Here is a 24,359-nt window from a genome sequence, read left to right as displayed (position 1 = left end):
TGTGTATGTATATATATTTATTTGTTTGTTTTTATTTTTATATTTTGCATTTTCAATTTTAATTTTGTTAAAGTTTCAGTCATTTTGTTTATTTTTTTTCACTACAAAAAAAATGTTAATATAATTTTTTAGTTTTAATTATTTAAGTATTTTAAATTAAATTTTAAATGTTATCTTATTTTTGTTTTTATATATATATTTTTTTCTGTTAACATTTATTTAATATTTTTCTGCATTTAAATGTCTCTTGTCTTTTTGTTTTTATAATTTTTTTCTAATGCCAATATAATTTTTATTTCGGTTTAAATTTTTTTTTGTATTTTAAATACAATTTTTAAATGTTCACTAATTTAAACATGTTCACATTTTATATCAGTTAACATTTATTTTATAATTATATTGCATTTATTTAATTAAAATGTCTCTTGTTTTTTGTTTTCATTGATATATATAAAAAAAATTTTTTTCAGTAAAAATTATTTTAGTACTTTAAATTTGAAATGTTAACTAATTGAAATAAAATATTTAATTTTTATAAAATTTTTCACAAGAATGTCTCATGATTTAGTTAAGTTGTTGTGATATACAGCATAACATCTGCATTCTGGAAGCTGTATGATCTAATAACCGGTTTCAGATCCGCTGGCTGTTGGAGGATGAGATGGTCTCTGCTCTGCGGCGCTCGTCTGTCATCAGCTCCTCTACGCTGCAGAAAGTGTCGGAGCACGTGTGTCGCTCCAGCGGCCGGCCGCAGTGCCACTGTGAGCTCGTTCCCCTCCAGTTCGTGTTTGGTCCCGAGCAGTCGCTGGAGAAGTTTCAAGAGGTTTGTTAAGTGTCTGCAGGAAAGGTCAGGAACGAGATTGTGTTCTGCTCCGCTGTTTAATAACACGTCCCTGCTTCCTCGCTGCAGGAGTTCAAGAGGTTATCTCTTCCTGGTTACCTGCTGAACGCCGAGCAGCACAACTTCCACTACGTCTCACTGAGTCGCCAGCAGTCTCACAGACTCCAGCTGTCTAACATCGCAGCTCAGTACTCGGGAACCAGCTCTCAGCAAACCAGCCAGTGTCCCGAGCTGGAGGACAGAGCCAGAGCATCAGCAAACATCTGCACGCCAGACAAAGACCGAGAAAGAGACTCCAAGAAAAAAGAGCCTGACACTGAGGTAGTTATCAAAAACCTCTCAAACCAGGCCTGAAGAAAAGCATTGCATTTGATGAAGTTATCCCCTAAACTTTAAGATTAAGTGTGATTTAAGTAAACTCCGGTTTAACGTGGGCAGCTGTCTTATAAATCAACATCCTAACTCGAATGGAAACTCAAACTCAGTTGATTTCAGTAGAACTGTACATTAACATTTTAAGCCAACGATGCAGTGGTTTAATAAAGCAGAATACATAGTAGATTGGTTTAATAGTCATGTGTTGATTAGAGTTGAAATAATCTATACTTTAGCTAGTGAATGAATATGATTAAGAAGTAGATTTGTAGTTGATCTGAAACATTTTTCAAACTTTGACCACAGTCTCAAAAAAGGATTTTTCACTTTGCAGTGCCTTTTTAACAAAGGATCAAACGTTCAGTATGATTTTCAATATGAAAGAAACTAACATTAATTTGATTTATTTTAAAGAATTGATTTTATTCAGCAAGGATGCATTAAAATTATCATTTCAAAAAGACGTTTATAATGTTATACAATTTTTTTTTTTTTTCAAACAAATGGTGTTCCTTTTGACCTTTCTATTCATCAAAGAATCCTGAAAAATAAAATCTATCATGGTTTTCACAAAAATATTGTGCAACACAACTGTTTTCAACACTGATAATAGTCAGAAATGTTTCTTGAGCAGTAAATCATCATATTATTCTGATTTCTGAAGATCATGTGACACTGAAGACTGGAGGAATGATGATGATAAATTCAGCTGCAGATCACATTAATAAATAATATTTTACGATATATTCACATAGGAAACACTTATTTTAAATTGTAATAATATTTACGTTTTTTCTCTGTATTTTTAATCAATAAAATGCAGCCTTGGAGAGCAGATGAGGCTTTCAAAAATCTTACCAACTCCAAACCTTTGAGCGGTAGTGTAAATTAATACTTTAACATTCACATTTATATTAATGCATTTGGAAATGTCACCATAAATTAACATAGAAAACAGTTATTTAAAATTATAATAATATATGTAAATATATAAATAATGTATTTTTGCTCAAATAAATGCAGCCTTGCCAAACAGAAGAGAACATTAAAAAAAATAACTTTTGAACCTAAATGACCTCATTTACGATGGAAATGGAAATAAATACATAAACGGCATGAAAAATATATATTCAATTCTGTGATTTTAGTTTAAATGATTTTATTAAGAAATAAAGAAAAAGTGATACAAGAGACCTGAAACAAGCACAAAATCAGATGCTGGAGATTATTATACAAAACATCTGACCTCAGAATGCATTGACTGACCGATCAAAACCTTCCAAAGAGCCTGGTTATAATATTGTCTTTTCTTCATCTGATGTATGATTCATGTGTGTTTTTTCCTGGAGCAGGTTGAGTGTGGAGACACGCAGAGGGCCGAGGAGGACACACGGCCTGCAGCTGATTCAGCCAGCGAGTCTCTCTCGGAGACCTCTGACCCCGGGCAGATCAAGCAGGCCGACCCCGAGGAGACTCGACCTCAGAGTGCTCACCTGCAGGCGGGCAGCAGCAGCACCGAGCGCTCGTCTGATCACATGACCCCTCCGAAAACACCCTCCGCTGCCAGCCTGGCCGAGTCCGTGCAGTCCACCACACACAGTGAGTGTCACCAGAAACCAGCGCCATCGGAGTTAACTGACAACCAAACACGGCAAACAAGGCCTGCACATTACGAGAACAAAAAAAGATTGTGTATATAAATATCTATATATGTGTAGATATAGTTTGCTCATCCTTAGGTCATCCAAGATGCAGATGAGTTTGTTTCTTCATCAAGTTTGGAGAAATATAGCATCACATCACTTGCTGATCAATGGATGCTCTGCAGTGAATGGGTGCCGTCACAATAAGAATAATCCACACTGCTCCAGTCCATCAGTTAATGCCTTGTGAAGAGAAAAGCTGCATGTTTGTAAGAAACAAATCCATCAGTAAGACATTTTCCAGTCAAAATGTGAGTCCATAATCTCAGAATAAAGCTTCCTTCAGTAAAAACACTCATCTGTTCTGAATCAGGAGAGAAATATGCACAAATCGAGCGATGTTTACAAGCCAAAACAGTTTGAAACTAAACTAATATGTGGGTGGATTTCAAATTTTTCACCTAAGGAAGCAATTTTATGAGATTATAGATTCATATTTTGGCTGGAAATGATGGTTTGAAGTTTAAAACTTCTTAATGATGGATTTGTTTCTTACAAACATGCATCTTTTCTCTTCACATGATGTTTACTGGTGGACTGGAGTGCTGTGGATTACTTGTGGATTATTGTGATGTTTTTATCAGCTGTCTGGACTCTCTTTCTGACGGCACCCATTCACTGCAGAGGATGCATTGATGAGCAAGTGATGCATTTCTCCAAACCGGATGAAGAAACAAACTCATCTACATCCTGGATGGATTAAGGATGAGGATATTTTCTGCAATTTTTTGTATTTATGGGTAAACAATTTATGTGAAGCAGCGATCGATAACTTAGTTGCATATGCCACATGATAAAAAAAAGTGATTTTATTATTATATGCTGTATTTTTTTTTTTTTGCATTTTTGTATTCCCATTGTTCAACTCTAATGATAAAGTTTGTACTGTTTATTCTGAGCGGCTTTGTTTCCTGTTGCTCTCAGGCAGTGGGAAACTGCGTCCCAGTCGAGTTCAGAGCGTGGTCTCCAGTCAGGGCAGCCTGGACTCAGACATGCTGGGTGAGACTTCCCTCAACACACAGCATGTTAACATCACAGCCACGGTTCCTCATGGTCCTGTCCTCTCTGCTGTGTGTGTTTCAGGTTATGACGGAGGCAGCAGTGACTCTGAGTGCGACGGACCCACTATGAATGAGCAGGAGAGACAGACGCCGCTCATGCCTGATTTCTGGCTCATCATCAGAATTCATCAGGACAGGGTGGAGGTTTTCTCTCACACCAGGTACTGCTGCAGAGACTCACTTGGGTGACGAAATTCACATTCAGAAAGCGCTAAATGCGAGCACAAATCAGACTGTTAATTTGCTGGTAGACGACTGGTTTAAAGAACGATGTAAGAATGATCGTTTGTCAATCTTTGTCTTATTTAAGCCGCACTATTATTATTATTATTACTCGTATTTGGTGTTTTCAACGTATTACACATCAGTTTCATAGTTTATTGACATGATTGTTTGTTGTTTGGTAAGGAGTGTGATTTTTTTTTTTTTTTTTTTTGATATATATATATATATATATATATATATATATATATATATATATATATATATATATATATATATATATATATATATATATATATATAAAACAATATTTTTATATATTATTATTATTATTATTATTTATTTATTTATTTTATAAATCTATATAATTGTATTGATTATTTGAAATTATTTGTATTACTTGTAGTTAATTTTTTTTTTCTAAATTATTATTTTTATTATTATTATTATTATTATTATTATTAAATAATTTTGTTTTAGAAATATACTTTTAAAAGCATACACATACATAATTGATTAATTATTTAATGCTATTTGAAGATTATTAATTTATTAATTACTTTTAATTGAATTACTTTTTACCTGTTTTATATTATTATTATAATATAATATACAATTATTTCTTTCAACCATATGTAAATAAATCATATTATTTTCCCTATTACAAAAATTATGGCAGGAAGACAAATAAATAATCTACTTCAATTTTCAAAGCTGTTTACAAAATTGTATACCGTATTTTCCGGACTATAAGTCAAAAATTAATTGTCTAATTATTAATTGATAAATTAATATTTATCAAAATTAATTTGACATGAACCAAGAGAAAACATTACCATCTCCAACCGCCAGAGGGCGCTCTATGCTGCTCAGTTCTCCTGTAGTCTACACTGAAGACACAGAGTGCCCTCTCGTGGCTGGAGACGGTAATGTTTTCTCTTGGTTCTTGGTTCTAAATAAATGCGTCTTATAGTCCAGTGCGACTTATGTTTTTTTCCCCATCATGACGTATTTTTGGAATGATGCGACTTATATTCAGGTGCGACTTATAGTCCGAAAAATACGGTAATTGTATAAAAACAAATAACGTCAAAAAGGTTTTTTTTTTTTTTTTTTTTTTTTTTTTTTGTCATTTATGGAGAGTGTTCAGTACCTGTTCACAGAAAGTGTCAAAATATGCCTCAAGTGTTGTTTGTTTGTTTGTTGTCCAGGTTTTCTGCCTATAAATGTGTTCAGTTGTGCTCTAAACATGCGAAGCATACAAATGAGCAGCATTTCAGACATCTCCAGACATGCAAACAAAACCGAGCTGAGGATGTTAAAACGCTTTGTACTGTTGTGTTGGCAGGAGTTTTAACAGAGAGGAAGAGGAGGAGATCCCAGAGTACCTGCGTCTTCATCAGCTGGTGGTGAGGAGGATTGGAGAAATGTGCCGAACAGTCAACCAGGTAAAGAAGAGTCAGCGTAAAGTCTAGCACTGTTCTCCCCTGTGTTCCTCTGTGACCTCCCATGGTTCTCTCCACAGCGCCTCCTGCTGCAAGACCTCCATGACAGTCACGTGTGTCACTCTCTCCTGGTGGCTGAGAGCGAAGAGGACATCTGGAAGAACGAGTCGCTCTACCGACCCAGGATGACCAACTCTGACGGTACAGTACTCAATGACACACACACACACACTCTCTCCACACACCAGAGCCGGGCTCCTAACGTCTTTGACAGGAAGTGCCCATTTGAAATGTTTTAGTTTTAAAAGTAGCTACATCACTCAGAAAATTGTCATCATTATCTGTTAAAATCTTTTGTATGGGAACCAAGCCTTCCAGATCAGAATGCTCTACTTTTCCATTTTCCATCTCACATTCAGAGTCTTTTATGCCCCAAATGCTGAAGGTTTAGTGCAAAAAAAAAAAAAAATAGTTTGGCTTGTGAGTTGTGAGTTACTCACTATTTCTAATGTGCAAATAATCAGTGAAATTTAATGCAAATAAATGCATGAAATATTAATGGAGTCATGGTGAAATTATTTCATTTTATCATTATTATTATTGTGATTCACAATTTTTTAAATGCAATGTTTGAAATTCAATGTTTTTTGATTATGTGTCTGTATAACCATAAATACTTATTATATATATATATATATATACACACACACACACACACACAATAATAATAATAATAATAATAATAATAATTATTATTATTATTATTATTATTATTATTATTATTATTATTATTATTATTATTATATTAATTATTATAAAAAAATAACAGAATAATATATATTGCTATTGTTATATTTTACTGAAAAAAAAATCAAATTTTTAAGAAAAATCTTAGTACATATAAATAAATATTTTTCTTTAGCCAGTTATAAGCATTTCTCATTACATACTGTATCTCAAAACTCTTGCAGTGCATATTTAACACTGTGGAAAAATACATTAAATCCCAAGACAAATATCTAAACATTCTTCATTCGAGACAATAAAAATGACAAGATATTAAGTTTAGCATTCTTAAAAAAATTATCAAAATTAAGTGAGTTTATGCTCAAAACAAGACAAAATTCCTTCCACTCAGAACACAGAAGCCCATCAGGAAGGTCATTCAAGGGCGGTGATAATGAGACCGCAGTTTGAGTCTGAGCACTCGGGTGTTTAGTGTGAATTACTGCACTAATGTCCTCATATAGGTCTGTAGGTCTGCCTCAGACTGTGCCAATGAACTACTTTAGGTGCTCTGTGCGCCTGTTGAGTTCAGCTAATCCTGCTAATCGCACTTTTGTTATGAAATTAAGATGAAAGTCTCCTCCCCAGACTACACTGCAGACGAGAGCTATCAGCCGCGGGACTACCTTGCCGCCACCATGCAGTTCATCCCGGGTTACTTCGCCTGTGACGTGGTCTGGAGCACCGTTATTTATATTCACCCCCGCCTCAAAATGGGACCCAACATGGGCGTGTCCCGAGGTGAGTGACACCACAGCGGACCAATCAGGTGGTTCCTCACGGAAACATGTTTTTAGCATGAACAACTGGGAAGCTTGTGTCCAGAGATGATTTGTCTTCTCTGGTTCTTTCAGCTATCCAGGCTCTGCGCTCCGTTCTAAACGCTTTCTGTGTGGTAAACCGCAAAAACATGTTTGTTTATCAGGAGCGCACCACCAAATCTGTGTTCTACCTCCGGTGAGTCACAACCTCTGCATATTCATTATTGAGCACTATGAGCTTTCAGTCAATGATGCTGGTATCTGAGGAGCACAGTAAATGAGAGTTGATCCCACACTAAGATCATGGGTTCGGTTTACCTCGAGTAGAAAGTAAACCGCTTTGGATAAAAAACATTTCCAAATGCGTCAATATAAATGTGAATCTTAAAGTATTAATTTACACTACTGTTTAAAAGTTTGGGGTTGGTAAGATAAAAAAAAAAAAAAAAGAATTCTCTTCTGCTCTCCAGGGCTGCATTCATTCGATCAAAACTACAGAAAAAAGTGAAATATTATTACAACTTAAAATAACTGTTTTCTGTGTGAATCTCTGTTAAAGTTTGATTTATTTCTGTGATGCTCCGCTGTATTTTCAGCATCATTCCTCCAGTCTTCAGAGTCACATGATTTTCAGAAATCATGAAATATTCTGATTTGCTGCTCAAGAAACATTTCTGATTATTATGTTGAACTTTTTTTTTTTTGAGAAACCGTGATATTTTTGGGGTTTTCAGGATTGTTGAAACTTGTAAAAGTTGAAAACTGTGTAAAGTTTACAAACATTCCTAAATATGTAAAAAAAAAAAAAGCAGCACAGCGACAAAAGACATCCATCTAAAATATGTTAAATAGACCAACAATTAAAACAGCGAAGAAAGAAAGCAAGAAAAAGTGTGCAAATCAAATATTGATTGCATTAACTCATAACTACTCATTTTTTATTTTTACTATTTTGAACATTGTAGAATAATTATTAATTATATTTTAAAAAGATTATAACTATGACATAACAATGGTCTTAGAATTGTTTATATATAAAATATATATTAAACAGTTAGATTTGTATATATTATTGATGTTCATTCATAAAAATTTTTGTAACATTATAAATGTATTTACTGTAATTTCTGATCACCTTAATGCTAAATAAAAGTATTAATTTCTCTTTATTGGGTAGTGCATCTGTTTATTTATAGATTTATTACCTAATTCATTGTTTTATGGCAGATAAATCCAGTTCTGGCTGCCAAATACATTCTGTCATCATCTCATTTAAAAAGATCTTGTTCCCTTAATCATCCTCAATTTAATTAGATACTTTTAGCTCAGGTTATGAAGCTGCTATTTCCAAGGAACTTTTATATATAAAGCCTACACATTCACAAATATTTACCATTTGCATTGCCAAAAACATTATTGCACAGTATTTACCTGTGATCTAGAAAGAATTGAAAGCAGAAAATGTGTTGATTATATCTGTCTGCCACTATAATATCTCCCCATAATCTATTAGTGCTGTAAGTGATGCTGAAATGCATTTGAATTATTTCACTTCTGTGTGTCTCCACAGACTCTCTGAGACGTCTCAGGCAGGGAAGTACAGTGATTTGGATGGAAACGTGCACGTGTCTCGCTCTGTGGGTCTGGCGCGCAGCCAGGAGCCGCTGGGCTCCGAGGACCTCACGGTAACATTCACACACTGTCACTTCTCATTACGCTTTAGGAAACCAGAGCCCCTCAGCAGCCATTAGGGCTCCGATCGCCTTCCAGAGTGACTGATTTACCTGCCGCTCGCAAACCACTGACGTGTCCTTGTGTTTACGCCCTTTATAAGCCTCATCCTGAGCTATAGAAATGTGAGCGGTTATGTGTTGATATCCTGAAGAGCAGGTGTAGAACGTGCTCCCATGAGCCCCATGTGATGTTGTCTGAAGTGTGTGATGACATGTCTCATGTTCACAGGCATCACGCTCCTCTCTGGAAGGCTCCCGGCCGGTTGGACTGGTGGACAAACACATTCTGCTGCAGGTGCATGGCGTAGGGACCGCAGGTGAGAGAGAGGGAGATAGATAGATGAATGTTTCTCACAGTACAGTGACAAAACAAAAGATGAGCCACCATTTCTGAAATCAAAACCAATGGACCTTTAAGTTCAGACCAATTCTTGCGTTCGTAAAAAGCTGGACTGAACACTACTCAGTGTAATCTAAACTGTACAGGCTCTTGAATGTGCATCACTTATTGTGGTGAGATTTGTTGTAAAAGAAGCAAGATGCAGCACAACAACCAACGTATTTTTAAATAGAACAACATCTAAAAAATAGCAGAGAATGAAAGCACAAAAGAGTCGTGTAAACGAATGACAAATCTGCCTTTGTTTTAATTCTGGGCAGTGTTGATTAAATCAGCCCATATCGACTCTTTCTTTATTATGACTATTTTGCACATTTTAGAATAATAGGAAAATTAGAGGACAGAGCAAAATGGAGACAGATGCTGCAATAAGCAGCTCTTAATCAGAACCTGAAAGAAGAACGGGAATTTTAGAAGAAGAGGAAGAATTTATATATGCATGGAATTTATAAGACATACTACATTTTTTGTATTTATTTATGTTGTAAATTATTTGTAACAATTTTTTTCTATTTTTAATTTTGTATATATGTTTTTATTTTCACAATTTTATATCAATATTTTTTTATATAAGTCAATTTAATTTAAATATTGTATCATTTAATCTAAATGTATAAATACACACACACACACACACACACACACACACACATATAATTGAGTTTTTCATCTGAACCAAACGGTCTGGGCTCAGTACCATCAGCGGCTGACAGGAGGCGCTGTAACGCTGCATTAATCCTGCTGTTATCAGAGCCATGAGTTATTATTTCCTTTCCTCTAAATGTATTACTTCAGTCCCAAAGTCTAGCCAGGGAAATATTTTCCAGTTTCATCAGTTTGTTATTAAAGGCATATTTATAATTTGTCAGGTCGTTTCTGGGTTTATTGAGCAGCTCTGAGATATTTCAGCACCTGCTCGGGAGACTTCAGTTATAAATCTAAAGTCAGTCTGAATCAGCATGCGATCTGTTGAACTATTGTACTTCCGTTGTGTGGCACATTTCCAGTTGAGATGTGATGTTGTGTGATGGACAGGTCCAGAGATCACGGATGAGTTAGTGAAGGTTTTGAGGAAGCGTCTGGACGAGGCCACTCTGGACATCATCACAGTCATGCTGGTCAGGAACTGCAAACTGACACCTGCAGATGTGGAGGTGATCTCTCGCTCTCTCTCTCTCTCTCTCTCTTTCACTCTCACTATCTCACTCTCTCTAACTCACTCTCTCAATCTCTATATATCTCTCTTTAACTCTCTCTTTTTCACTCACTCACTCTCTCACTCTCTATATATCTCTCTTTCACTCTCTCTTTCACTCTCTCTTTCACTCTCACTCTCTCTCTCTATCTCTTTCACTCTCTCACTCTCTTACTCTCTCTCTTTCACTCTCTCACTCTCTATCTTTCACTCTCTCTATCTCTCTCTCTCTTTCACTCACTCACTCTCTCTCTCTCTCTCTCTCTCTCTCTCTCTCTTTCACTCACTCACTCTCACACACACACTCTCTCTCTCTCTCTCTCTCTTTCACTCACTCTCTCACTCACTCACTCTCACACTCTCTCACTCTCTCTCTCTCTCTATCGTAAAGTATCGTAAAATGTTCTGTATTTCAAGTCTTCTGAAGCTGTGTGATGTCTTTAATATCTGCCTGTTAAATGCGTTGTGCTTTGAATCAAAGCTTGTAATGCTGTGATTAATCTCAGAGGGAGTTGGTTTAGAAGAATATTGCGGTCTCTGTTTTTCTCAGTTTGTTGGCAGTCGGTGTGAGATTAATAGCTGGATGATAGACTGTAGAGATGATCGTTTTCTCCTCTCCGTCTCAGTTCATCCAGCCTCCCGGCTCTCCGGCGACGGAGGTGATGGAGTTCTGTCTGCCGCTGTACTGTGTGCCGTGGATCCAGGCCGTGGCTCACTACCTCCGTCAGAACCTCCTCATCTTCCTCCACATCCCCAAATACACCGACAGCAACATGGAGCACCACTTTAAGGTACCGGAGACAGACATCCCAGTGAACATTTGGTTCATAGAGATGTTTAAATCAGAAAAACACTGTTGTAGATTCATCATATAAATCTATGCAAATATCTAAAATTAGTCATCCTTTTAGAAATGAAAATACAGTTCATACACTTGAACATACACTACATTAAAACTGATTATAAAGTGGGTTTTTGTAAAATATGAGCCAAAATCATCACAGTTAAAAGAACAATTAAAGACTTAAACTACTTCAGTTTGTGTTCATTGAATTTATTAAATACACAAGTTTGACAATTTGAGTTGAATTACTGAAATAAATGAACTTTTCCATAATATTGCAATTTGTTGAGATGCACCTGTATATAACACATTTTGTGTTTTGGATGTGATTAATCGTTTGACAGCACAAAAATAATATATATATATATATATATATATATATATAAGTGTGTGTGTGTGTGTGTCATGATTTTTTTAATGTTGTCAAAAGAAATATATTTTATTCTGAAATTAATCACTGTCATCAATCATTTTAAAACTGTCTGATTAAATCCATTTGCCAAAAAATGTTGGTGATTACGCAAATATTCAGAAAATGGTTTGCAGTAAGTCATTTATACTTCCATGTGAGTGTGAAGTGAAGCAGCACAGATAAAGCGTGACCGCAGCGGGGATCTGCAAATGCATTTATGCTTTCATGCTCTCTGAGTGCGGTTCACTTTCACAGGTCACTGAGAGTTCATTTAGAGAGCTCCCATAATGCACTACTGCCCCAGGAGGAAAGACATAAACACACACCTCATTGCATCGCTCTAGTCGCTTAAATGCCATTTTTTGGAAGCCAATGTGTGATCAGAATTTAAAGTGCACAATATTCATGGTGAACAGGTGATTACAATCACAGCTTGTCTGCAAAATAAAGTCAACATTTTAACATTTTCTCTTTTTTTCCAGTGTCATCCTAACCAGAAACAATGAAAAATTAATATTGTTCATTCCTACATAAAATTGGTCACATTATGAAGATATAAAATAAATGAATGCATCACTCACCATTAATCCATTTTCTTTGTTTCTCGCTCTTGTTCTCTCTTAGCATCACTTCCATCTGAGCAGCGAGCTGCCCGATCATGACATCTATCTGTACAATAAACCTGGAGGCCAGGGCACAGGAGGCAAAGGTAAAGAGCCTTCTGTTCTTATATCCTCCTCACTCATCATCTGCATCTCGTGTTTCTGAGGTTTGACTTGCATCTCATTCAGCACCTCCTGAGCTCCTGAATTATATTAGAATTATAACTACATTGTATCGGTCAAAATTATAGATTTTTCTTTTTTTGCCAAAAATCATTAGGACATTAAGTAAAAATCATGACCCATGAAGATATTTAGTAAATTTCCTGACGTGAAAAAATCTAAACTTCATTTTTGATTAGTAATATGCATTGCTTAATTTGGACATTTTTAAACATGATTTTCTCAGTATTTTGATGTTTTTGCACCCTCAGATTCCAGATGATCAAATAGTTGTATCTCAGCCAAATATTGTCAGACCCAAATATATCATACATCAATAGAAAGCATATTTATTCATTTTTAGATTGAGATTTCAGATTGAATTTAAATTGACACTTAAGACTGGTTTTGTGGTCCAGGGTCAAAAATCTTGATACAAACATTTTTTAACAATAAAATCTAGAAGATCAAGTTGTGACGTAAAATATGGATAATAAGGGCGGGGTTACTAAGTTAAAGTTGCACTGTGATGAGTGTTTGGAAACGATATTGTGATTAAGAGTGATATTGGTCAAAAACCCTTTTTTGTCATTAAACGACGTCTGTCAGGATTTACTATAGACACCCAGTTATTTTGGCTGCTGATCTTATTGCACATGCATTTGTAGGAGTTTCCATTTCAGATGCATCATTTATGGGAGCAGAGTATTTAAATGAGTCAGCAACCTGATTTACTGAGTATTTGCTGTCACAGAGAATGATGGGAAATGTAGTTTAGTCTCACAAACCAGTAAAATGTGTAGAGTTTACAATGCAAACTGTGTTACTGTTCTTCGTCAACAAAGTTCATTTGGACAGTCAGAATTCACATTTTAAAGCTTAATTAAGACTCTATTAACAAGTGTTTAACAAGTTTAATTGACATGCTGTGTTGGGGGGGGGGGGGGGGCTTTTGTTTCATTTGAAATAAAATCTGAAATCTGCATCCGACCCCTATATTTTTTTTAACACTCCAGTGGGTGCATGTAGAGTTTATAAATATAAAGTAGCTTACACGGAGGAAGTTTGTGAGTATTTTAAGAGCTGTGAAGGGGAGGCTTCAGGTCTGTCTCATTAACATGAAGCGTGTTTAACAAGCCTCTCCGGGTCCTAATATGACTTGATCCCAAAATGCAGAGAGATAATTGTCAGGTATAGACAATGGAAGTCATAGCAGCTCTGGCCCGGAGCCACAGGGTTCCTCTTCCCCGCTTTCCCGACCACTAATGAACTGACAGTCCACACAAATACCTGCCAGAGCTGCTGCTGAAGATCTCCTAATGCACCTGCTATTACAAGGAACATTACAGGATGCTCTCCAGCATTACTGCTCATGCACTTCATCAGAATGTAAATAAAGGGCTCTGTGGCTGCTGGAACCGTTTCCTTGTGGGTTCATTGATGCAGGATGACAGTAATGTGAGTTTCTGTGAGGTCGCAGCAGCTCTTCCGGGGTTTTGAAAGGCGGCCAGTTGGCAGGACTTCAGTGTGATGTTCAGTATTATCAGCCTGATCAGTGCAGCGTGGGTCTGAGTTTCCCACAAGCCTTCACAGGTCCCGGCGTGACCCAAAACACACCCTACCACACAAGCACATTCATTACTGTTATTTGAATGAGCTTTTATTTTTTATTTTAATAATACTTTAGGTTTTAGTAATTTTTATGTGCTTTTGTGGACTTCAATACTAATGTACTACTAACAAAAAATGGATATGCTGGGCAATTTTATATTTCTTTTCCTCTTTCTGACTTTATAATAGAGAGGTTTCAAGCACTGATTCAGTATAATGAGGATGTGCATTAGAGGTGTCAACCCTCTACATTGTGAGTAAATCACTCGCATATGCGACTAAATTTTATTCTGAGCGACTAAATTATGTCTATTGTTAGCCATTGGCTAATAAACTCAGATTTTACTCGCCAGTGTGTGTGTTCAAGGCTATTATACGTATAGCACAGATATATTTTCACTCGCTGAACACTGTCTGAGCACATTTATGTATGCATTTAAATATGCATTCATACATGGTTATCAAGTTTTAATTCTAATCACTAAAGTTATATCATTAAATAGTGCTTAATACCATTATATAATGCTTGTGTGTGTGTGTGTGTGTGTGTGTGTGTGTGTTAAATAGTATATCAGTCTGAAGAGTAAACTAAAATTTTACTAGCCAGTGGGGATTATATTGCCGGGTTGGGTGTAATTGATGACACATTTGTGTATTTTATTATGTTGTGTCATCACAGAGAATAAAGGGAAATTTTATTTTAGCTGCACAAAGTCTGTCTACGTGTAAACCTAGCAAACTTCATCATTCTTCTGAATCAACGAACTGAATGTGGACTATTCAAATTCACAATTATGACCAAATAATTATTAGTTTAGTAATTCAGGAATTGACATGCGGTTGGGACTTAAAGAGAAATCAGAGTAGGACTTCTTTATGATGCCACATTTAATGGCATTTGATTTTAAATATAGTCTGAAATCTGAATCTGATGCCTTTTAGATTTTCAAATCAGAGATTTTAATGCACAACATGGTGTTTGTGTGTGTGTTTATATACAGCAGGTTTGGAAATGTAGTGATAAACCGTAGCGTCTAGCTGTTTATTTGTCTCTGATGTTTTAGCGAGCTCATCTCCCCAGCACTGCTCTTTGGTCGTTCATTGAGTTGGTGTCTGTCATTCATCATTTCTGTCTGTGGGTGTCTGTCTGTTGTGCCTCAGGTACAATGTCGGACCTTGTTCAGAATCTCTTCCCAACATCTCAGTTTCAAGGTATAAGAGCCTCCACCCGCTTCACTGTTGTGCTGTGTGTCCTGTGGCGCCCCCACTGGCTGAGTGTGGTACTGCATGGTCACATGATCACTGCTTAAAGGGACAGATCACCCAAAAATGAAGCTTCTGTCTTTATTTGCTCACTCTAACTCACCTTCGTTCTTGTGTGGAACACAAAAAGTGCGGTTTAACATGATTTCTGATGTCCGCTTTCTACTTAATGAAATTGAAAGTGCTCAAAAAATTATTGAAAGCATCACAGGAAGGAAGTTGACCTGTGCACCCTCTTCCTTCATGATAGCTTTGTGCGAGGAAATTATGGAAATGTAATATTTGCAGATAAAACATTTCAAACTGTATTTTTTATTAGAGATTGTTTTGCATCGATATGCAGATGGATACAATTGAGATATGAGAGAAAAGGACTTTTAACTTTTAAATGCATGTTTTTTTTTAAATGGGTGAACTGTTCCTTTATGCCAGCTGCCAAAATACCAAATTAATGTCAAAAGCTTCTGACACTCGTTTTTTGCAGTGAGACAGTGTGAGCATTATGCAAATGATCACCATAGACTGCATTTAAGTTTATGAAGTTGCATACAGTAAGTTCCTCTGTGTGAACTGGAGCTGATTGGTCACTGTTCGTTGTTCCACAAGTTATAAAATACTGATGTAAATGTATTTAGGGGTCGAAGTCTGTGGGGAAAAGTTAGTGAGGCTCTAGCGTCAGTGATTTAATTTCTTAAATCAGTTTTGTTGTAGAGAAGAGCTTTTCCTGAAGCAGATCCTGCTCACACCTGCATGAGATGTGCTGCATGTGTGTTACACGCCTCTTCTGCTTTTATTGAGTGTTTTATGTTATTAAACGCGCCTAATAATACAGGATTGTCCTAATTGACTGTAATTGTCCTGCCTTTCAAATTAAACAATTTCTGGCGTGTATACTTATATTGGTTAATATTTATTATCTGTTGCATTATTTGAGCATTGAAACCATGTGTTTTGTTAAAGCGGGTTTCATTTATCCATATTTATTTGGACAGACTCAATATATCCTCTACTTGGTTTAAAGGGAAGTTTCAGGTTCAGTAAAACGTGGCATAATGCTGATTACAACAGAAAATAAATTGAGTTTATTATTATTTACCTCTTTATTTTAATGATGCATTATAGATTTACATATATGCATTTAGCAGACGCTTTTATCCAAAGCAACCTCAAAAAAAAATGCTATTTACTATTTACACCATACAACATGTACATTATTTTATGCAAATGGTTACACTTCATTAAAGTTCCAAGTTGTTTAATCAACATTAGCAAACTACATTAATTTACATGAACTGACAATTAAAATATTTCTGAAGCTTTTAGTAATCTCAACATTTACTAAAACATTTGTATCTGCTGATCTCAATTAAGTATCCTGGGCTAACATGAACTAACGAAGATTAGTTGTTTTTTCATTAACTTATGTTAACAAAGATGAATCAATACTATACAATACAAATGTTAATGCATTAACTAACATCAACTAATGAGACCTCATTTTAGTGTTACCATTTTTTTACACCATTTATTAATCCACTTAATATTCGTGCAACTACATAATGCAATTGCTAATGTAGAGGCATATAACTTTTACCATCAAAATAATTTGGTAGATTGTAGAAATTAAACTATTTATTAATACATTTCAGTTATTTGCTGCATTTAGTAATTCAGAGTTTTTTACTTTCATCATAAATTTAAAGACACACACACAAAACAGAGTTTTACTGTAAATTTGCATGCATTTTAATAATTTCTCATTGCAACTTAATCAGTTTTGTATATGAGATCAGATTGTCTGTGTGTTCAGGCACTTCAGAGTCTAAAATCATCTCATTCACACTCTCTGCCGCTGACCGCAGTCAGTATAAATCAGGAAGTGACTTCCATGATTACTCAGTCTGTCTGACTGAAGAACCCTGCTCTGTGTCCTCATGTAGTCTCTCTGGAGCGCAGGGGCTATGCGGGTCACACCACATCTCACCTCATCATGTGCTCTTCAAAGATCACAGCAAATGAAGTTCATAGATGAGAGGCCAAAGACATGATGCTGAGAAGCTGCTCATTGATTGCCACTGTTCTGAAAGCAACACACACTTGTGTGTTGGATTATGAATCGCAGTCAGACGCATTTCAGAAATGCTATGATGCACGAAATTGAGCTTGCTTAGTTGGAAGCGTTACACTCATGTACTTAATGTAGCGTATGTTTCAGACCGTTCAGAGCGTATGCATCCAGGCTACAATAATGAAAATGCATGCACACTTTAACAGGTGAGGGCACAGGTGCACATTTATTTCAGATGATTGTGTGCGGTGCATTAGTATCTGAAATCTGGCACACACACACACACACACACACACTTGCACATCGATCACGCCTCAAACTACTAACAGCATATGCTAATACAAGCAGCTGGATAAATCCCTGCTTGCGCTCCATTGTTTGCTGTTAATGCCTTTTAATGCGACCGCCGCTCTGTTTGCGAGGCTTTTTTATAGCCACAGCCACTGGAGCGAAGGTGCCATCGATCTCTGAGAATCTAATGATGGAAATCTTTCTCTTTCTGCTCTTATCAGAGTCGCAGCTTCCCAGGGCCTCCTGGCTTCATGCTGTAAACAGCATAACCGAGTCAATACAACAGCATAAAACCCCATTTAAAGGATTTATGAGAGTGCGTACTCAAGTAGAGGCATTGTTTTCTGAAATATTGTTGTGCTTATATAATTTAAGGCTACATATGGGTGTTTTTTTTCAAGTATGGGAATGTTCAGCCTTTTGAACTTTCAGAAAATAAACTCTGTTAAAACACACTTTATACACATTAAATGTTTACTTTGACAGTGAGAGAAAAATGCTATTTTAATATTATCTTTAGGTTTTATTGGAGATGCTTTTTTCCTTTTTTAATATTTCTTTTTAGATTTTTTTATTTCAGTTCTATTTGTAGTCATTTTAATTATTCAATTTAAATGTATTTATTTTTGAACAGTTTTTTTAAAATCTTTTTTATGTTTGTTTATTATCTTTTTTAAATTTTTATTTCATTCACAGATTTGTTTTATATATATATATATATATATATATGTGTGTGTGTGTGTGTTAAAATATTTTTTGTGACTGAAATGAAATAATAAAAAAAATTACTTAAACATAAAAAGAAAAAAAGTGTTACAAATAAATACATTTAAATTGAATTAAAATTTTATATATGTGTGTGTGTGTGTGTGTGTGTGTGTGTATGTATATAGTTGATTTTATTTGCATATTAATGTGACCTTTATATGAAAAAAAAATGTTGCTTTAAATGAAATAATCATAGTTTACTTTTTTTTTTTTTAATTCTTATTCTTATTCTGATTTTTACATTTTAAGTTTGAAAGGCTTGTGTCAAGGGTAATCAGATTTGAAACAGAAGCACAGTAAATAAAAATTTTAAAAGTTTAAACGTTTCAAAACAGATTAATCTCTTTAGAAATCTTTTGCTCTTAATAAAATCAACCCCCTGAGCATAAACGGCTTTGTTTGATGAGACATATGAGCATGCATCTCCTGTCTTTCAGCTCTAGCTGAACTTATTGCTTCGTTGTGAGTTTGCATAATTTTTTTGCATCATTCATGCTGTTCTGTCGAGCTCGTTTAGTACTGGCCTCCGTCACCTTCTCCTCTAACTCTGTTACCGTCTGTTCTCCACAGGGATCGCCTGCATCGTGCTGTCGTTCGTGGACGCTAAAGGCTGCATGCTGCAGATTCCCGCTCAGGACGGCATCGCTCCGGCTCTCAGAGGAGACGTCTCCAGCATCTCTCTCCAGCCGGACCAGTTCGAGGCCTTGACGACTGTGGTCAAAGAGGACTCTGGCAGCCAGAGCTCAGGTTGGGATGCTTTTTGTAGTGTATAAATACAGAATATACAGTAGCGGTGTGTGTGAGCTCTGGGACGCCCGTGCACAGGTGCAGCCGTGCGTGTGCGCTTCGACGTGTGGGAGCAGGGTAACATCAGCCCCCTGCAGCTGACCGACAGGCTCAGGGCGGCCCTACGCCACGCCCTCTGTGACGTGGTGATGGAGATGCGTGTGCTGCCCAACCCGCTGTGTCTGGACACCTTCTGCCTGCCTGCTGCCGCCCCGCGGGACGAGAGCACAGGTGAGCAGCTCATGCACACGGGATGTCATGAGTGCCTTACAGGAAAACCAGAACAGAATCTCAAATTAAAACCATTAAAAAAAACTTTACTTTCATTACTTGAAATAAAGTTTAACTGAAATAAAATGAGATAGAAAAATACTTTTTCAGCTAAATTCATGTACTAAAATAACTAAAATTGAAATCAAAACATACAAAAGAAAATGTTTTATTCATTTTATTTTTATTTCAGTTTGTGTATGGATATACTATTAAATTACAAAAACATACTATTATTAAACTTAAACTCAAATTTAAATTAAAATGTTATATATATATATATATATATATATATATATATATATATATATATATATATATATATATATATATATATATATATATATATACATACATACAGGTGCTGGTCGTATAATTAGAATATCATCAAAAAGTTGATTTATTTCATTAATTACATTCAAAAAGTTAAACTTGTATATTATATTTATTCATTACACACAGACTGATATACTTCAAATGTTTATTTCTTTTAATTTTGATGATTATAACTGACAACTAAGGAAAATCCCAAATTCAGCTATTTTAAATAGTAATAGTATTTCACAATATTACTGATTTTGCTGTATTTTTAATCAAATAAATGCAGCCTTGGTGAGCAAAAGAGGCTCCTATATTCTATACTTCTGAGCGGTCTTGTAAAGTGGTGTGTTTCGTTGATGGTGTGTCTGCAGTTCCCTTGAGTCTCCTGCAGTCTGACAGTAAGGAGGTGAAGGAGAGCGTTCGGCGGCTCAGTGGAGCTCATGGGCTCAAGAGCGGTCCGTCTCCCATCACCCTGAGCTCAGCTCCCAGCTCCACCACGACCACTGGAACCAGCACACCCGAGTCCACCACACCCACCGGCAAAACCACCCGCCGCAGCTTCTGGGAAATACTGGTGCGTGCATGAGCGGAGTCCTTTAACAGCAGACAGGGTGTCCGCGGGGTTTTAAAAAGTATTAAAAAGTGATAAATCAAAATGGTCAAATTTAAGGCCATTAAAAGTGTTAAATGTGGTCTCAGAGGTATTATTTTTTTCCAAATTAGGTATTATTTTTTCCAGACTATCAGGTGTCTTATTCTGATTGAAATTCTATCTGCGTTCGTGTTAGTTCGTTTATATGGGCTTTAGCATATCTGGGCACATAATCAAAGATCTTCCGTCTCCGTCTCATGCTGACGTCATATTCAGTGGTCGTTCGGCATCATCTCAGAACACTGCGCGCTCAACAGAAGTGGCTGGCTTACGTTTTATTTTAGACTTGCTTCAAGGCATATCTTCAATGACTGGACAACCATCGTCGTCTTCATGGACAAATGCAAGTTTTCTAATAGCTGGGTTAACGACCGGTAGTACCGAGGTCCCGTTCAAACCCGGTTCTTGACGCATACAACGCTATGATTTCCGCGAAGCAGAAAACGAGTACGGAATCTCAAAATCCAGTCATGTAAATGAATCTTACATTTTAATATGGACAGTCATGGAATTTGTGAAAGCATAAATTAATCAAATCAAATCTCCATATGGACCAGTATCTGTAAATGTTAAGCCGCAAAAGTTGTTTGAAATATGAATCCGTGTTCTGCGCGTCTCTGTGTGAATTAATGAATGACAGAGACGTGCAGGTTTATTTACTACATAGACTGAAGCGCATGACGCTTGCATTAATTTCAGCATCTGTTGTCTTCTCCTGTCAAAATAATCGAGTTAATTTAGAATTATTCATTTTAATTTTCGAAAAAGCAGAAGACATACCGGTTTCTCCGGTAGTGGGCGGAGCTAATGGGCAAATAGAAATTTCAAAATGACAAATATGCATTCATTAGGCCTAAAAGAAAATTTTTACATAAGGGCATTGTGCTAGAAATATTACTATTATTTAGTAAAACGTACGTGATACTGCTACCACTGTTGCAAAAAAATAAAAAACTTTATTTAAAAAAAAAAATAAATCTCAATATTTCTCCCATGTTTTAATTTTAATAGCAAATCCCCTTTATTTACCAAACATAAAATGTGTTTAAATTTGATAAATTAAAAGACAAATTAAATTTGGGTGAAACTTGTTTACTGTTTTTCATAATTATATAACTTGTAGAAAAACTTTAAACACAATTCTAAATAAGTATAAAGAATGGCATTGGTTTTATTTTTAGTGCTAAAAAGTTTTTTTTTTTTTTATTAGCAAATTTTTGTTTTTTGCTTTGGTACCGAAATTGGTACCGAGAACCGTGGATTTTCACTGGTATCGGTACCGAATACTGAAATATTGGTACCGTGACAACACTAACAGGCAGGCTTATTGTTCGGTCTATCCATTTTCTCCATTGCACATTTTATGGTATTTGTTTTATTTTTATTTACTAAGTGAAATAAATGTGCAATATGCTGTCAACATCAGTCTCTAAATCTATTATTTTTTGTATGTTATATATGTCAAAATCTGTGTAAATAATAGAAAGGTCGCTGATTAACACTTGCAATTCAGTGTCGTGATGGTTTTAAAAAATATTCTGAAGGTAGTGAAAAAGGTATTAAAAAGTAGTAAATTTAACTTAAGGATTGCTGTATATACCCTGAGCAGATTACTCTCATTAATTATCACTGTCACTATCTGTGTGTCTGTGTGTTTGGTAGAGTAAACCAGAGACTTCTGAGCTTGGCAGTCCGAAGACGACAGATGACATCATACCGGAGCGCATCGAGGACAGTCGTGTGAACCGTCGAAGACACAAGACGGAGAGCGTCAAACAGCAGTGGAACCACGAGAAAGCCATGGCAGTCGAGCAAGAGCAGGCCCAGAGGTACACACACACACACACATACACATACACACACACACACACACACACACACTCACTCACTCACACACACACACACACACACGTTTGTTTTAGTGAAAAGTGGGGACATCCCATAGGTGTAATGGTTTTTATAATGTAGAAACTGTATATTCTATCGCCCTTTACCAACCCTACACCTAACCCTAACCCTCACAGGAAACTTTGTGCATTTTTACTTTCTCAAAAAAACTCATTCTGTATGATTTATAAGTGTTTTGAAAAATGGGGACATGGGTTATGTCCTCATAAGTCACCCTCTCCTTGTAATACCTGTGTCATACCCATGACATTATACAGAGTTGTGTCCTGATATGTCACAAAAACATGCCCACACACACACACACACACACACACACAGCTGTGTTTCTCACACTTCTGTCTGAAAACTATATTTGCACAAGCTTTCAATGATACATTGAACATGTTTAGATGGTAAGACAATAAAACTGATGACATATGTGACCCTGGACCACAAAACTTAAAGTCTTAAGAGTCAAGTTTTTCAAATTGAGATTTATGCATCATCTGAAAGCTGATAATAAATACGATTTACGTTGATGTATGATTTGTTAGGATCGGACAATATTTGGCAGAGAGACAACTATTTGAAAATCTGGAATCTGAGGGTGCAAAAGAAATCTAAATATTGAGAAAAACGCCTTTAAAATTGTCCACATGAGGTTTTTAGCAATGCATATTACTAATCAAAAACTAAGTTTTTATATATATTTACAGTTGGAAATTTACAAAATATCTTCATGGAACATGATCTTTACTTAATATCCCAATGATTTTTGCCATAAGAGAAAAATCTATCATTTTGACCCCTACAAAGTTTTTTTTGGCTATAGCTACAAATATACTCCAGAGACTCAAGACTCCAGGGTCACACACGACTACTCAGTTTCTCTCTGGTTGCATGTAACAAAAAACACACAGAGTAATAGTGTGTAGGCCTACCCATTTATTAATGTATTTATTTATTTATTATAAAATGCACAGAAGAATGTAGTCTTGAGAATACACTTTCTAAACACTTTTATTTTGTCTTTCTCCTGTGCTTTCAAACTGAAACACACTTCCATTGCGCCCAGCTTCTCATCATTGTGCATATCAGATCGTGTCATGAATAATCAGTTATTTCTGGAAGTCTAGGAGATGTCGATTTGGATAATTTAATTACCACCCAGCATACAGTAGATAATTCGGTTTCGTCATTTCTGATTCGGATGGCAATAAATGCTGAAATGAGCTCCACCTCCCATGTGAAACAGTGAGCATCCAGACAGGCCTGTAGTGGTGTTGTCTCTGCTGAGGACTGTGTTTGGATGTGTGTGTTGTAGGAGACATGCAGTCCAGCTGGAGGAGGGTGATACAGGCACGCTTCAGCCCGTCTTCCACAGCACGTACCTGCCCTGGGTCACCTTCATGAACAGACTGGGTGAGTTTTTACACATAAATGACAAGGTATGATTTTTTTTTTTAATCTAAATATTGAGAAATGTTAATGTAATTATACACTTTGACTTTTATATACATTATATAAATATAAAAAAAAATATTGTGATTACATCAAAATTTAGTTGAATTTTAATGCCTTTTTAACACCCCCTCTTTTGGAAAAACTAGCATCTGTATTGAGAACAGTGATTTTTCTCTGAAAAAAAAATAAAATGAAAAAAAATAATGTATCATGAATGTATTAATAGCAGTTCATTTGGAATTTATGTTACAATTTGTATTTTATTTTCTTATGAAAAAGTACAAAGTAGAAATTCCTTGATTTTAACGTTTTCTCTATATGCACTATAGAGGGGACGCTCAACAAGGCCAAAATGAAAAAGGCAAAATTCACCATCAGATTTAGAAAAAAGTACACAGTTATAAAGTCAGCATCCTATCAGACAGGAAAGTCCCGT

General features: G+C 35.9%; 1 protein-coding gene across 22 annotated transcripts in view; it reads left to right on the top strand.

Moving 5' to 3' along the window:
- Positions 1-24,359, top strand: part of LOC128015257 (KICSTOR complex protein SZT2) — an 80,965-nt gene that overhangs the window by 28,342 nt on the left and 28,264 nt on the right. For 10 of the 22 annotated variants that reach the window (XM_052598947.1, XM_052598952.1, XM_052598948.1 and 7 more), the window contains 20 exons: positions 638-823; positions 911-1,162; positions 2,566-2,815; positions 3,844-3,918; positions 4,003-4,141; positions 5,551-5,650; positions 5,728-5,848; positions 7,022-7,174; positions 7,288-7,390; positions 8,765-8,879; positions 9,157-9,244; positions 10,363-10,481; positions 11,149-11,313; positions 12,403-12,487; positions 15,315-15,365; positions 19,114-19,290; positions 19,369-19,560; positions 20,292-20,494; positions 22,235-22,401; positions 23,784-23,881. In XM_052598947.1, coding sequence (XP_052454907.1) covers positions 638-823; positions 911-1,162; positions 2,566-2,815; positions 3,844-3,918; positions 4,003-4,141; positions 5,551-5,650; positions 5,728-5,848; positions 7,022-7,174; positions 7,288-7,390; positions 8,765-8,879; positions 9,157-9,244; positions 10,363-10,481; positions 11,149-11,313; positions 12,403-12,487; positions 15,315-15,365; positions 19,114-19,290; positions 19,369-19,560; positions 20,292-20,494; positions 22,235-22,401; positions 23,784-23,881 — 2,839 coding nt within the window. The remainder of the gene's footprint in view (positions 1-637; positions 824-910; positions 1,163-2,565; positions 2,816-3,843; positions 3,919-4,002; positions 4,142-5,550; positions 5,651-5,727; positions 5,849-7,021; positions 7,175-7,287; positions 7,391-8,764; positions 8,880-9,156; positions 9,245-10,362; positions 10,482-11,148; positions 11,314-12,402; positions 12,488-15,314; positions 15,366-19,113; positions 19,291-19,368; positions 19,561-20,291; positions 20,495-22,234; positions 22,402-23,783; positions 23,882-24,359) is intronic. The other 12 variants (XM_052598959.1, XM_052598958.1, XM_052598956.1 and 9 more) reach the window with 3 other exon arrangements.

Source organism: Carassius gibelio, chromosome A6 (genome assembly GCF_023724105.1).
Source record: "Carassius gibelio isolate Cgi1373 ecotype wild population from Czech Republic chromosome A6, carGib1.2-hapl.c, whole genome shotgun sequence".
Taxonomy (NCBI): Eukaryota; Metazoa; Chordata; class Actinopteri; order Cypriniformes; family Cyprinidae; genus Carassius; species Carassius gibelio.
This window is presented reverse-complemented; position numbering and strand designations above follow the sequence as displayed.